Here is a 13,929-nt window from a genome sequence, read left to right as displayed (position 1 = left end):
AAAACAAAACAAAAAAAACAAAAAAGAAAGAAAGAAAGAAAAGTCAGACTCTCTCTTGTGCTCTTACGTGCCTTTTCTTCCCTTTTGTATAGTAACTTTTTGTATAGATACTGTTTGTAGAGTGGCTTCCCTGACAGCCTATTGCTAACAAGAGGGATAATTTTTGTAGGTAAAGAGCTCATTCTTGGTTAACTGTACTTTATTTTTTATTGGGTATTTATTTCCTTTACATTTCCAATGCTATCCCAAAAGTCCCCCCCACGCTCCCCCACCCACCTTAACTGCACTTTTTTAAAGGCAGAACTGATCTTGCCTCCACCCACAGCCTCAGTGCAGGGGCTGGAAACCTGGTGCCTCCCCCACGTCACCCTAGTGCTGCTGTATCCACTGAACTATAGCTACAATTTACTTGCCCTACCCTTGAAATTTGTATCTCTTTTCCCTGCTTCATTGTCTACAGTTCAGCTTACTGAGAGCAGACCCTCCCTTAAGGGCTGTGTGCAATAAGCTCTCCACAGGGACCGTGAAGGAGTTCTTACATGTAACAAATACATTTTCTAAAAATCAAAGAAGTGTCCTGGGCATATAAATGAATGAACTAAGCTGACAATGAGAACTGACACATTTATTTTCCTTCTGCTGGGATAAAGCTGACTCCACCCACTCCTCTAGCGCCACTGCTAGCTAGGGATGTGTTTTTAGCAGGTGCAATGAGTCCGTGTGCCCAGGAGAGTCCAGAGAAGGAGGTGATGCTGGACCATTGCGACTCTTGGTTCTGGGGGCCAGATTCTGTGGTTCCTTCTTGCCCAGGGTTTGTGTAACAGCCTTTGCCTACAAATCACAGCCCTGTTCCGATTCTTAGAAAGGCGCCCTCCATCTTTCCGTTCACCCAACCCCACAGTCCTCTGTGCTTGTAATCTTGGTGTTCGGTTAGCTTCATCTGTCACAGCTGAAATTTAAACAACAAAAAGCACGCGTCAGGTGAGAAGCTGAGAAAGACACTCGGCTGTTTATGAGAAATATACCATTACCTCCTAACACGGGATAGGAGGAGGCATCTGCCCTCTCCTAGCCCCCGCCTCCACTCTTCCCTGGGCTTTCAGAAGGTCCCCTTCTCCTCAAGCCTGCCGATTAGCCTGTGCTTCCAACCATGTTTATTCTCTCTGGCTCCATAGCAAACGCCCTAGGGGGGGAAACCTGGCTCCGTGGATGCCTGGTCTCCTGGTACATTCAATTTCTCTCAATTAGGAGACTCTGCTGGAGACACAATGGGTTTTGGTGAGCTCGAATTCTGACTGGTTTTTATACGAATGTACATGAAAGATCTGATTTCCTCTGTGATTTTATGGCAGAGGAGAGCAGGCAATTAGATTAATTTCTGCTCTGTTTTCTGGGACTTTTCCTTTCTCTTCTCATGCCACCTTTGTCTCTTCCCATGCTGCCCCCACCTTTTTTGCTAATAGACTGTTGGAAGCCTTTGCTTTCATGAATGGAAATGGATTTAGTAAGTGTGGCTGCTGGGTTTGGGCTTGGGGCCTGCTCACAGCTAGGAAAGCCTGTTGTTCTTTTAGTCATATTCTGGGGTGGCTTATAGGAAACTGAAGAACACAACCTCTGTCTCCTGGGTGACTTGATGGGGTGTCTGTCCAAGAGGCCAGGGAGCAAGACCACACCAGGAGGAGACATGCCCAAATTCAGGCTTCCTAAAAGGAAACCCATCCTAACCTCCCCCTTTCCCTTTTCCCAAACACCGGGTTTCTTCTCAGGGGTTTCTGAGGACTGGGCCCTTGGTTCCAGGGGTGGAGTGCTTGCCTGGTACACACGAAGCCCATGGTTCAATCCACAGTACCGGTACCGGGGAATAAAATGATTCTGATTTCTTCAGTGTTTTTTCCTCCACCCCCTTGTAATTCAGAGCAAAATCCTCCCCAGGACAACACAACAGGATGGAGACGCAGTGTGAAGCTGGGGGCAGGATGGGGGTGCTCTTCCATTCCACATGCAAGGCCTTCCACCCATCTTAGCTTTTTAATGAAGACCTCCCCACTGTGTGCAAAGGGGAAGAAGAAGAGCCCCATGAGATTTAAACTCTAATGGGAAAAAATGGAAAATGCTATACAACTTAGTGTCTCTCCCAAGGCGTCTGCCAGTGAGCCCAGGGCTAAGCGGGTTTTCCCATTGTCGACCCTAAATCCCCTTTTTGTTTTTCTCTTTTAAAGTGTGTTTACAGCTGACCATGATGGGAGAGATGACGAATGTAGCCTGGATCTCTTTCAAATAATCAGTCTGGCAGGCTGAAGCCTCTTCCTAAGGGCTGTTGGGTGAAGGAAGGTCTTGGTTGACACCTATTTCCCACCTACACCAAGCTGCAGGGGTTCAGTTAATGAGACCATTTCCATAGTTTGACATCTGTATTCCTGGTAGCTCTAAGCTTTCTGTTCCAGGCTGTTAGCAGTACTAGAGAATTTAGGGAATTAGAGAATTCTTGGTCCGTTAGGGCAAGGTCACCTTAGGTTTAGAGAAGGGCAGAGGAGGGGGCTATCCGTTTCTCCACTCCAGCCTCAAATTAAAAAGAGGGGAGGGTGGAAGAGGGGCCTCTATCCCCACCCATTGTGACACAAGCTGTATTATACCAGCTCTCTTGACTTCCATCCACAGACAAGATTTTCTCCATTGAAATGTATGCATTTCTTTCAACTAAATGCTACTGTGAACTGATTATTTCTGTCTGAATAACAGGCCCAACCAAGGGGCTTTTGGGGGCTGGCAACCTTAGGGTTTCAGAAGATTGCCTGCCACACAACCTGTGGTTTCCATTCTTATATATTCTTTTGCCTTCTCTGGGGGAAAAAGGTAATGGAATTTAGAGCCTCGGATTTTCTCCTTGAGGTAGGTTCATTTAGCCAGGCAAACCTAGAGGTCCTTGGCTCCTATGGGGGTCCTGCAGGTGACAAGCACTGAGCACCAAGGTAAGAAATACACCTATAAAAAACAAGGCATGGTAGCACATGCCTGACATCCACTTGGGAGATGGAGGCAGGAGGATCGGGAGTTCAAGATCAACCTCAGCTAGATTAGTGACTTTGAAGCCAAAGGGCTTCAAAATGAGATCATGTCAAAAGAAGGAGTCCTAGGGAGTGAGATGGATCCGTGGGAGAGGCTTGCCTAGTGTGCAGGCAAGGCTCTGGCTCTATCTCCAGCACATAGATAAATAAATAAATAAATAAATAAATAAATAAATAAATAAATAAATAGATAAATAAATAGCAGAAAGGGGAGGGGAAAGGAAAGGTTTTATATAAAAGTCCAACCCATCATGAGTGTCAGCAGCCTCTGTGATCAGTGTGACACACCCCCAACCCCAGCCCTCGTCAAGACTGGGCAAGTTAGGTAAAGCCTGTCGGTTTGGTCTTGGCTGGGACTTCATACAGTATTGGGAATTGAACAGAGATGCCCAGGGTCTTATGCATGCCTGGTATACTACCTGAACTCCAGAGCTACCGCCCACCCCCCCCACCCCCACCCCCACCCCAGGAGTTTAAAATTTGACTGATAAAGGAAAACTCTTCCCAGACTTTGGAAGCAAAAACTCAGGCCTCAAAACTGACCTTCCCAGCGCAGAGAGCCCGGATAACCCTCTGAGTATATAATGGCTGGGCGGATGGCAGCCCCGAGAGCAACTACCAGAACTCCAAATCTAACATAACAAAATGAGTATACCCCAAATACACAGCACGGTTAGCTGATCACTCCAGATGAAATTGCCCTGGATGCCATCAGGCCTGGTGAGAGAAATCCACCTGCCTTCTGGTCCACTGAGTGCTGTAGGGCTGGCCGCAGAGACTGGGGAGCTGAGGAACTGAGAGGACAGGGACTCCCTCAGGACCCCAGTGCTGGGGGTGCTGGGAGGGGGCAGGGCAGAAGGTGTCGGGTTTTCTTGATTTATGACCACCGCACCTCGAGCCATCCCATAAATTTGGGGGCCGTTTTCACCAAAACCGTGAGTTACGATTTTTCAAATAAATACACTTTCCAATCAGACTGGGCTCTGTTTAGGTTGAAGACTTCCCGGCTTCCCGAAGCAGACATCTCTCGGTGCGGAAAATACACACAAGAGGGAACGGAGCTGGGACGAAGCTCAGACAACATAAAAACTTGTGTAAACACGTTGTCATTTACAGACATCGGAAGAGAGAGAGAATGGGGTGGGGGACAGAAAAGGGGGGCTGGAGAAAGCACATCCATGTTTAATTCTCTCAGAATCCCCTGGTCCCAGCCTGGAGGGAGGACACGGAAAATTTAATATTCTTTTTTTTCCATAAGCTTGATTTATGTTACTCATTAGAAAAAGGCAGGAGTGGTGGGTTTACCTTAAATAGATTTTGAATTTTTTGAGGTTGTTAAAAATGTATACGGTTTATGCAATCTCTCTCTCTCTCTCTCTCTCTCTCTCTCTCTCTCTCTCTCTCTCTCTGTGTGTGTGTGTGTGTGTGTGTGTGTGTGTGTGAGACCCAGCCCTTGAGGACCTGTGTGTGGCCACACCCTGCTACAGGTACCTTTTCTTATTCTGGGTCTCTGTTGCCACCTGTCAAACAAGAGGGAGTGAATCAAAGACTCAGAAGCCACTGAGCACACAAGAGGATTCTCATAAAATTATGAATTTAACGGTAGATAAAAATCACTTCTGGCTTAGACGGTTTCCCCGACCAGACCACTGCTCATCTCAAGAAAGGGGTTGCTTCTCCAGACTCAGGAGGTCTGAGCTCTACCTATCAGTCTGTGTGCCCTTAGGGAAATTCCTTCCCCTCTCTGGCCTCATTTTCCTTGGAAAGCTAGAAGTGGGTCCCTACAGTATCTCTGCAAATCCCCCACGCCAAAGCGAGGAGGCTTCACTTTCTAACAGCGTCCTGAGGTCAGAGACCTCAGCCCCTCTCTCTGCCTACCTCTCTCTGCTCAGAGGAGTAAGTCAGGCCAGATTGGAAAACCCAAGACCCTTTTTAGATGCGACCAAAAAATGTTTAAGGGATTTGCGCGCTCAGGCTGCCGCGGCAAATGGCCTGAGGGCTGATTTATGGCGCGTTCCTGCGCGACGCGATTCCCTAAGACAGCGAGAATATTTTACACCGCGCTAATATAAACAGGCGGCCGGCCGGGTCCTTTTTATGGAGTTCCTGTAATTACCCGGACCCTGACAGGTCCTTGATTTACTGCCCTATTTAGATAAGGGGTTCGGTGCGGGGATTGCCTGTGGCGTCAAGGTCACTGGACTCGACGAATCGCGGGGTTTGCGCGGGGTATGCTGTGGGCGCCTGGGTGCGCGCTCTCAGGAGCTTGCAGGCCGCAGTGGGGTGAGCAGAAAGGGGGCTGGCCTCTCTCCAGGGCATCCCAGAGCCATCCCGGGAAGCTAAGACCTTGGAGGTAGCAGACCCCACCCTTCACACACATACTGGGGCATTAGCACATAAAACCAGGCCCAAGGTCTGGGACTGAGATTCGGGTTCCCCTGGACTCAATCTTTATCTTGTGGGACGGCAGTTGGGTTCTATAGGACCAGTAAAACAAGGAGAGGACCGAACCCCACCAGCAGAGCCATGTCAGTAAGAATCCGGAGCCTCGCAGGGCTGTCCAGCGCAAGATGTTGCTGTCTAGTCAAGGGGGCAGTTTTTCCTCAGTCCAAAACTCAGGACTGTTGTGAGCGGAGTTTCTTCTTATTTTATGTGGTGCTATGGCACATCAACGATGGCCCTAGCCCTATCAAACCTCACTCAAGCTTCCACTGAATCTCCGTAGCAGGCAGAGGAAACTAGATTCAGAGAGGGAGCAGAGCCAACAGTTCCAACTCCTCTATTGCCTGCTTCTCCTGGACACCATTTATTTAACCTCAGAGGATAGTATTCTTCCTGTCTGTCACCTGGGAAAGACTACTTACCCCCTGTCACCAGTATCACTGGGGACAGACCTGGGAAGCCTGCCTCTATGAGAGTCAGATCAACTTAAAGGGGCACCGAGGGCTTTGTGAGACTGACAGGAGACTCCCCTGAGTGCTTGGCTCCCAAGGCTTCATCGGCAGAGGTAGACTGAAGGAGAGTAGCAGACTTCCTTTTGGATCTATGTAACCAATCCTGAAGAGGCAGAAATGACAAACTCAATTGGCTAGCCCTATGCCCTTCTCTGCACATGGGGAAACTGAGGCTTGGAGAGGAAAAGAAACAATGTTTCTAGAGGATGCTAGAATTTGACAGGGCAGGATGGGGTGGTGCATTTAGAGTCACAGCACTTCAGAGGCAGGGACAGCAGGATGAGGAGTTTAAGTTCCACCTGAGCTACAGCCTGGGCATCGGGAGACCAAACAACCAAACAACTCCACAAACCAACAGCTGGAAACCTCATTTTTTTTATCAAAATTCATGCAAGCCCCCACATTATTGCATAGCCTGAGGCAGGAAAGAGAAAACCACAGTCCACTGTTCCAGCCGTCCCCCCCTCCCCCATATCTTGGGCTCATCTGAGCCCCAGGTGTCACTCAACACACTTAGGAAGGCTGGGCCTGGAGTCTAGAAACCTTGTCCTCTCTTTGATATTCATAATTTTGAGTGTCCTATGCCAAGACCCACCAGGTCTTGCACAAGACCCTGTTGAATCAATTCCTGAGCCACTTTTAGGAGGTTGGAAGGCATTCTCCTTTTTAAACACTCATTGGGAAGGCAGGTGACTTGGGAGTCTTCAGGGGTCCCCTGGGATTGTGGGGTGTGGGGGACGGCTCTTACCTTGTACTTGAATCCATTCTCTACTGCAACGTTTAGGCCAGATATGCAGGCCTAAGTGATCTGTGTAATGTCAAGAAAGAGGGCCTCCCATTGCTGGGGGGAAAAGCTATGCCTTTTTATATGGATGCTAGTGTGACCCTGTGTGAGTGTCCATTGTCCTTGTGGGTGACCTGATAATATGAGCACTGATGTACAATTTCATTTTGTCAATGTGACAATCTTCTAAGACTGTATATACGTGCAAACCCCGAGTGTGCAGGGTGTTTGGAAACTATGCAGGAGGCACATGCAGGTCAGATTGAATATGGAGACTGTGCGTTGCCATGGAGCAGTGGAGCCTGCCAATGGATGAGAATGTCTATCCGTGAACTATTGTGGGTCTATATACATGTTGTCTAGTGTTCTTTTTTCTTGTGTGTGCGTGTGTGTGTGTGTGTGTGTGTGTGTGTGTGTGTTTGGGGGAAGGCTGATGCTATTGTTGGTTTTGAGAGTGGCTTTTTGTGCTGCCCAGTCTGATGTTTATTTTATTTTTAAAAAAAAGTTATTATTAAAAAATGTACAAATTAATAGAAAAGAATCTCACACCCAAAATAACCAGACCCAACATCTGTATAACTTGACGAACTTCTATACAGTTAGAATAAGCATTTGGAATAGAAACTGCAACACTTCACATTAAATTTTACACTTTCAGTATGGAATCTATTTCATGCACTTATCCATCACTAAAACAAACAAACAAACAAATCCAGAACTAAAACCAGAAAAACCATTAGCTTTAGCTCCTCGCTCCTGACTTTTGTCCACGGCTGACCACCAGTTAAGGGAACTCCTGGACGACTCTACCCTCCAGCTTCAGTCTCCTAAGTTACCTCAGGCTACTTGTACCACTGAGCTCCCCAGGAAAGTTGGGGGTTTTGAGAGTTTGTGTTATGGATATAACTCTGAAGAATTTGAAAAAGGGTACAAAGGGAAACTGGGTGTGGTGGTGGTGACCTCCTTGCCTGAGATCCCAGATCACTCAGTGAGGCAGGAGGAGACTCTGTTATTAATTAATTAGTTAAAATAAAATAAATGCTTGTGGTCTGGCAAGATGGCTCAGTGGGCAAAGGTGCTTGTCACCAAGGCTGGCCACCTCAGTTTAATCCCAAGGATTTAGGTACTGCAAGGAGAGAACTGGCCTCCACACGCACATTATAGCACGCATGTGTCCCCCACAAATAATTCAGTGTAACTAAAAAATATTATGAGAACATGTGTATACCCCTACATCCAGTGAGCCTCTGATAAAACTGACCTTCGTGTATCCCTGAGTACCCAAATCGGAAGCTCCAATGTGTAACCCACTCAGAGGATGACAGACATCCTGTAGGGGAAAATAATCCCAGGAATGTGTGGATCTTGCATTAGTGTACACATGCCATATCACTGTATTATTGCTAAGGTGGAAGACATCTGTAAGAACACCACGCCGGTGTTTGTGTGTGCCGGCGAAGGGATGAGCCTGTGTATATGTATGGACCTGTCATGGAGTCCAGGATGAAGACTGCTGGAGTCAGAACTGTGCTGTCTTGAGAATCCAGGCCCTTTCCACCCAGGTTCCCTCATTCTGAGAGTGACTCCCAACCCGCAGGGCACAAGAACCCGCGGAGCAGCTGCGCAGCTGCGGAACCGGCGCCTTCCCGGGGAGCCTTCCCCAGGCCCCTGGCTGAGCCCAACCCCAGCGCTGCGGGCGCCAGGCGCCTGCAAAAGCAGCGGGTTTCCAGTTCGCCTGGGGCAGGAAAGTGAGGTTCTCCGGATCTCTTTCCACTGCCGCTCACAATCTCTTGCACAACCAGTTCTCACAGGTGGGACCTTGGGGCTCAGACCTCAGCGACTGAGCTTCCATCCACGCCTCAAAGCGAGATTACTCTCACAGACACGCAGAAATCACAATTCGCACACATTCCTAGGATTTCACACACAGGGACTGTCATCTGTTGAGCCCACGACCTACTCCACATTCGTTTTCACTTACCCACTTGCTACTGGGCCTCACATCCCGTCTGCGCACGGTGGCCTCTCTCCCACTGTCCCTGCCTGGTAATTGTCTTACACAAGCTGGGCCTCAGCGAGCAACTTTCGAGTGGCTGGATCAGAAGCGAATTAAAAAGAATTTGACATCATCTCATTTCCCCCCTTAACTGACATTTGATAGGCACAAGCCCACCTAGGGAAGGAGCGAGACCAGAAATGTTGGTGAGGATGGAGGGGGTCCTAGGGACAGGGACCTTAATGAAAAGATGAAGAAGACCCAGAGTTTCAAGCTTAAAAGCCTGGTCTCCCACGTTCTTATCAACTCTTGGAAAGCCATCTCTTTGTGGAATCCCACCTTGGAGAATCTAGGCTGATGGGGAGCAACACAAGGTTGCACAGATATTCCCTGCCTCAGCAGAGTGAGTGTGAAGCGCCTAGGCTGTTTCTCCGTGGATATCAGGGGTGGGGGTGGGCTGGTTTCTTCCAGTGTGAGCCTCAGTGGAAGTATCTTTATAGGATCAAAGATTTTCATGCAGGTGGCGAGCCAGATGGAGTGAGCAGCCCAGCAGTCGCCGGCTCCTTAGCCCTACGTGCGAATCTTCCGAAGACACCGGGGAGTCCTGCCACAGAGATGCCTTGGGGCCAAGGCGCCGCCAGGCTGCCTCGCCACCAGCTCAGCCTGCCGGCGTTTACACCGAACCAGGCGCCTGAGAGGCTAGAGGAGCAGAGATCAGCCACCGTCTCCACCCCCAACCCCCAAGCCCGGAACAAACTGGTCAGTGCCCAAGAGCTGGAAGCCCCGCTCCCTTTCCCTCCCACTTCCACCTCGGCCTCTGAAGGCTCTTCTGGAAGTCCGCAGCTGGGCGAGAACTGGATCTCAGGAGACCACCTTGTTGGGCAGCAGCTCCAGGTCCTGCCTGAAGCAGGGGACCTAAAGGTGGGGCTATAGGTGTTAGGGCCTAGCCTACTTCCCTGCTGGGCCCAATGGCCTTCAGGCTCCCACGATGAGCAGTTCGGGTTCAGGAATGCTGCATATCCTATTCTGAATTTCAGGCCTAAAAACAACAATTTGTTCTGGTCCTCAGTTTCCCTATCTGTGAAATCAAGTGTGTGTGTGTGTGTGTGTGTGTGTGTGTGTGTGTGTGTGTGTGTGTGTGTGTGTGTTGATGAGGCTCTGTCTGTTTTCAAGGGATAATTCTAGAATCCTTTCCTTGGATCCATGAAGAAAGGGTGGTAGGTTCAGTACAGGGAGTGAGCAGGCCTGGCCTCAAGTTCGTAGCCCCCGCCCTTCCAGGAGGGGAACTGGGAGAGGGGAGGGACATAGGCGGGGCGGGTTTTCAGTCCCTGTGGTCAGCTTAGAATTGTGTGGCGCTTGCTGAGCATAAAACTTGGGACCGCCACCCCCTTCCCTCCTCCTGCCATTGGCTCCGGCTAGAGGTTGACATCAAAGCCGAGGCCTTATATAAGCAGGATCCTGGTGGCAAGTCCGCAGAAGGGTTAAACCCGGTCTTTGGACGTCTGAACCCTTCTCCCTCGTTGCCTACAGAAACCTTCAAGAGGTCGGCAGGTCCTTCGTGTCATCTCCAGCCTTGCTCGCTCAGGACTCTCCAAACCCCAGCCAGTTCGCTGCCTCTGGAGCCCACGGTGACCCCCTTCTGTGGGGCGCATGGGGCGGTGCTAATTGGGCTGACAGCACAGGCCAGGAGCCTCTCCAACATGAACCTCGTGGGCAGCTACGCACATCATCACCATCATCACCACTCACACCCGCCGCACCCCATGCTCCACGAACCCTTCCTGTTTGGCCCGGCCTCGCGTTGCCACCAGGAGCGGCCTTACTTCCAGAGCTGGCTGCTGAGCCCGGCTGATGCTGCCCCAGATTTCCCTGCCGGCGGGCCACCACCTACCACCGCAGTAGCAGCGGCTGCCTATGGTCCCGATGCCAGGCCGAGTCAGAGCCCAGGTCGGCTGGAGGCTCTTGGAAGCCGCCTGCCCAAACGAAAAGGCTCAGGACCCAAGAAGGAGAGGAGACGCACAGAGAGCATTAACAGCGCGTTCGCGGAGCTGCGTGAGTGCATCCCCAATGTGCCCGCCGACACCAAGCTCTCCAAGATCAAGACTCTGCGCCTGGCTACCAGTTACATCGCCTACTTGATGGACGTGCTGGCCAAGGATGCACAAGCAGGTGACCCCGAGGCCTTCAAGGCTGAACTCAAAAAGACGGATGGTGGTCGCGAAAGCAAGCGGAAAAGGGAGTTGGTGAGTCCCGGGGCTTATAAGTTCCAGCTAAGGGTGCGGGCTGGGGTAAGTAAGAACAGGCCTGCAAACACTGAGCTGTGTTCTGGGTGGGACTCTGAAAGACTAGGGAGAGTTCTGAGGTCGACACAGTCTGCCATTGTGTGCACAGTCATTGCTGAGTGAACATAGAATTTTGCTTTTTAAAAGTGATCGTAGGGCCTTACAAGATGAATTGAAAACCTTGGGCTTCCAAGAAGGGGCTATATTCTATATTATAGTTTGTTTTAAATCTGAAGGTGTTTTGAGTCTTCCCTGGGCCCTTCTGGAAGCCAGGTTGAGAATGAAAGTAGGAAATGACTTAAATACTGCACTGACGTGTGATGTTCTCCCAAAACAGTTTTTAAAGCAACAAAACAAAACAAAAAACCCAAACACAAAAACCCAATACAAGTCGAGGCTTCATTCTTTCATTTGCTTAATTATGAATATCTGAATTACTCGATTCCCATGGGTTTATTGGAAAGGATTATTTACCTCAATTAATGTACTAATTGGAGAAACAGTAGACCACTGGAGGGAAAAGTGGGGTGGAAAGGCAGCTCAAGGCTGGGTCTAGTCTGCTCCTAGTCTGGATCTAGTCTGGGACAGGGTGATGGGCTAGACAATCTCAAGGCTTTGGATGCAACAAACAGGAAGGGCTTTGGCCTTTGCGCTTGCCTAGTCAGCCTTTTTGGGTCTTCTCCAGTTTGAGTGATCTTCCACCTAGGGGCGGTGGGACTTCTGGCCGCCAGAGTTCCCCCTGTTTGGTAGGCTCAGGCCTAGACACAGCAGTGTGGACTGGGGAGCTCGGTGGCTTTTATCTGACCCTCGGGGTCTGTGGCAAAGTAGGGCTGGCTTACCTGGAGCCACCGGAAAGACAGACTCCCAGCCTCAGCCGCCTGAGGCCTGGGCTGGGGATGTGGGGCGGGAGGGAGGAGCACCTTGTGGAAGCGGTTCTAGGGCCAATCCTGGTCCTGGAAGGGCACTACTTGCAAGTAACAACCGCACTGGGTTCCTGCTAGAGAGATGGGCCCAGACTGTGGCGGCCAGGCCAATTCTTTCCTCCCTAGGTAGTGAGGGAGGCTCCCAGCACTGGTACTAGCCAGCACCCAACTTGCATCCAAGCCAAGATCCTACGCCAGGCTGATAACCTGGAACGAGATATATACCGACTGGGTTACTATTCCCACCCTTCCCACACCAGGCCTCTGTGATGCTGGCTTCCTCTGCCCAAGACGCCTTAAAGCTAGATTCAGTTTACCCAGACTTGTCTAATTCTCAATAGTAAACCTCTCCAAGCTGGTCAGACCATCCCGGACCCCAGGAACTCAGAGCATAAAGGCAGATTTATAATCCTGATTGTGTGGTTCAACAAACAGACATCTGTCACTTAGTTAAGGACGCCCAGTTACTGCTCCCAACCCGTTCCCCAAACTCCCCTCCAAGCCGGCGGGACCGAACTGAATAACTTAAACCTGACTTTCTCGCCTTCTGTTTGTTTGTTTGTGTCCATTGACAGCCTCAGCAGCCCGAAAGCTTCCCTCCTGCCTCGGGGCCCGGCGAGAAGAGGATTAAAGGGCGCACCGGCTGGCCTCAGCAAGTCTGGGCGCTGGAGCTAAACCAGTGAGACCAGGCCAACGCCGCCGGAGAACCCGGCCGAGGCTGGCCCACCTGGCTACGTGGAGAGGAGAGGAAAGGACGCAGCGGCTACGGCGGGTCTCCCGGTGCCCGCGCGCGTTTCGCCCAGTCTCTGCGGAGCACCGGAGGGTCGGCGGTTGCAACTACCCACTAGGATCGCACGTGCAATGTCATTTGAATTTGTTAATACATAAGAGAAAGAGAAATTTTTATATATGTTCACTTCCCGCCGAGGGCGGCTCTTGAAGGCTCGACTCAAGATGGGACTGGAGAAGACCAAGCCCCCGAAGACACACCCTTCCAACCCATCTGGGTGGAACTCAACCCCAAAAGCCATGGTCGCGCCGCTCTCTGGCTCGCTCTCTCGTCCCCTTCTTGGCTCTGCGTCAGTACCCTGATGCCTTCTCGAGTTAAAATGCAATAAGAGTAATTGGTAGTTTCTAACCAGGAAGACTGACGCTGCCTGGGTTGACCTCTCCTGAGCAGCGATGGTTTTCCTTCTTGTCGCTACACTTCCTACCTAGAGGGAAGGCGTTGCTCCCTTGCGCAGCACCTCTGCTTTCCAAGGGAAATCTTTCCCTTCCTTTCCCTTCCCTTCCCTCCCCTCTCCTCCTCCTTTCCCCTCTTCCGTCCTCTTACCTCCTCTTTCTCTTCCTTCCTTCTCCTTCATTTCTTTCCTTTTCCTTCTAAATAAAAGCGTTCCCATTCGTTGCTGAATTTGTAACGTATTTAAACTACCTATCATGCCTGTTGCTCTCAGGTATACATCTCCCTACCCCCACCCTCTTTCTACCTCAAATCAGTGTGACCACTCGCAGCCCCACCCTTTGCCAAAGCAGTATCTATGCTCTTGACTTAATAAAAAGTTTTCAGAGACTCTCGCAGGCTTGTGTGGTTCTACGGCGCCCGCCCCCCACCCCCAGCCTCTCCCTTTCCCCTTCTTTGATAAATACCAATCAAAACTGTGAGAAAGCGGGAGGCAAAGAACTGAAGTGTGGAAAGTAGATTCAATTCTTCAGAAGAGAGTAGCAAGCGGGAGTCACTCGTGGAAATGGGAGGGAAGACGGCAGAGAAAGGAAACAAACAACGACTTACTTGATTGGGAATTCCTAGGCTAGCTTGCACACTGGTGTGTGGATTGAGCTTTTGTGGAGGTACAAGGGGTGCTGCCACACAAAGGAGCCCCGCCTCTGTGCTGGGGAATGCTGAGCTCCTGTGAGAGCCACTCCTA

General features: G+C 50.4%; 1 protein-coding gene and 1 long non-coding RNA gene across 4 annotated transcripts; one reads left to right on the top strand and one right to left on the bottom strand.

Annotated features, from left to right (window-relative positions):
• Window positions 1-607: 607 nt before the first annotated feature.
• Window positions 608-10,178, bottom strand: Gm32915. 3 transcript variants are annotated; one of them, XR_003949681.1, is made up of 3 exons: window positions 8,785-10,178; window positions 5,930-6,122; window positions 608-949 (listed from the first exon to the last, which is right to left on the bottom strand). It is a non-coding gene; the product is annotated as a predicted gene, 32915 (long non-coding RNA). The 3 variants fall into 3 exon arrangements; XR_003949680.1 differs by lacking the exon at window positions 5,930-6,122 and having other exon boundaries at window positions 8,785-8,896; window positions 9,609-10,178; XR_003949679.1 differs by lacking the exon at window positions 5,930-6,122 and having other exon boundaries at window positions 8,785-10,169.
• Window positions 10,139-13,573, top strand: Hand1 (heart and neural crest derivatives expressed 1). Its single transcript, NM_008213.2, has 2 exons — window positions 10,139-11,042; window positions 12,580-13,573. The coding sequence occupies exons 1-2, from the start codon at window positions 10,500-10,502 to the stop codon at window positions 12,685-12,687; spliced, it is 651 nt and encodes a 216-aa protein (NP_032239.1). The 5' UTR covers window positions 10,139-10,499; the 3' UTR covers window positions 12,688-13,573.
• Window positions 13,574-13,929: the final 356 nt, after the last annotated feature.

Source organism: Mus musculus, chromosome 11 (genome assembly GCF_000001635.26).
Source record: "Mus musculus strain C57BL/6J chromosome 11, GRCm38.p6 C57BL/6J".
NCBI classification, from domain to species: Eukaryota; Metazoa; Chordata; class Mammalia; order Rodentia; family Muridae; genus Mus; species Mus musculus.
Note: the sequence above shows the minus strand (reverse complement) of the source record. Positions and strands in the feature narration are given on the sequence as shown.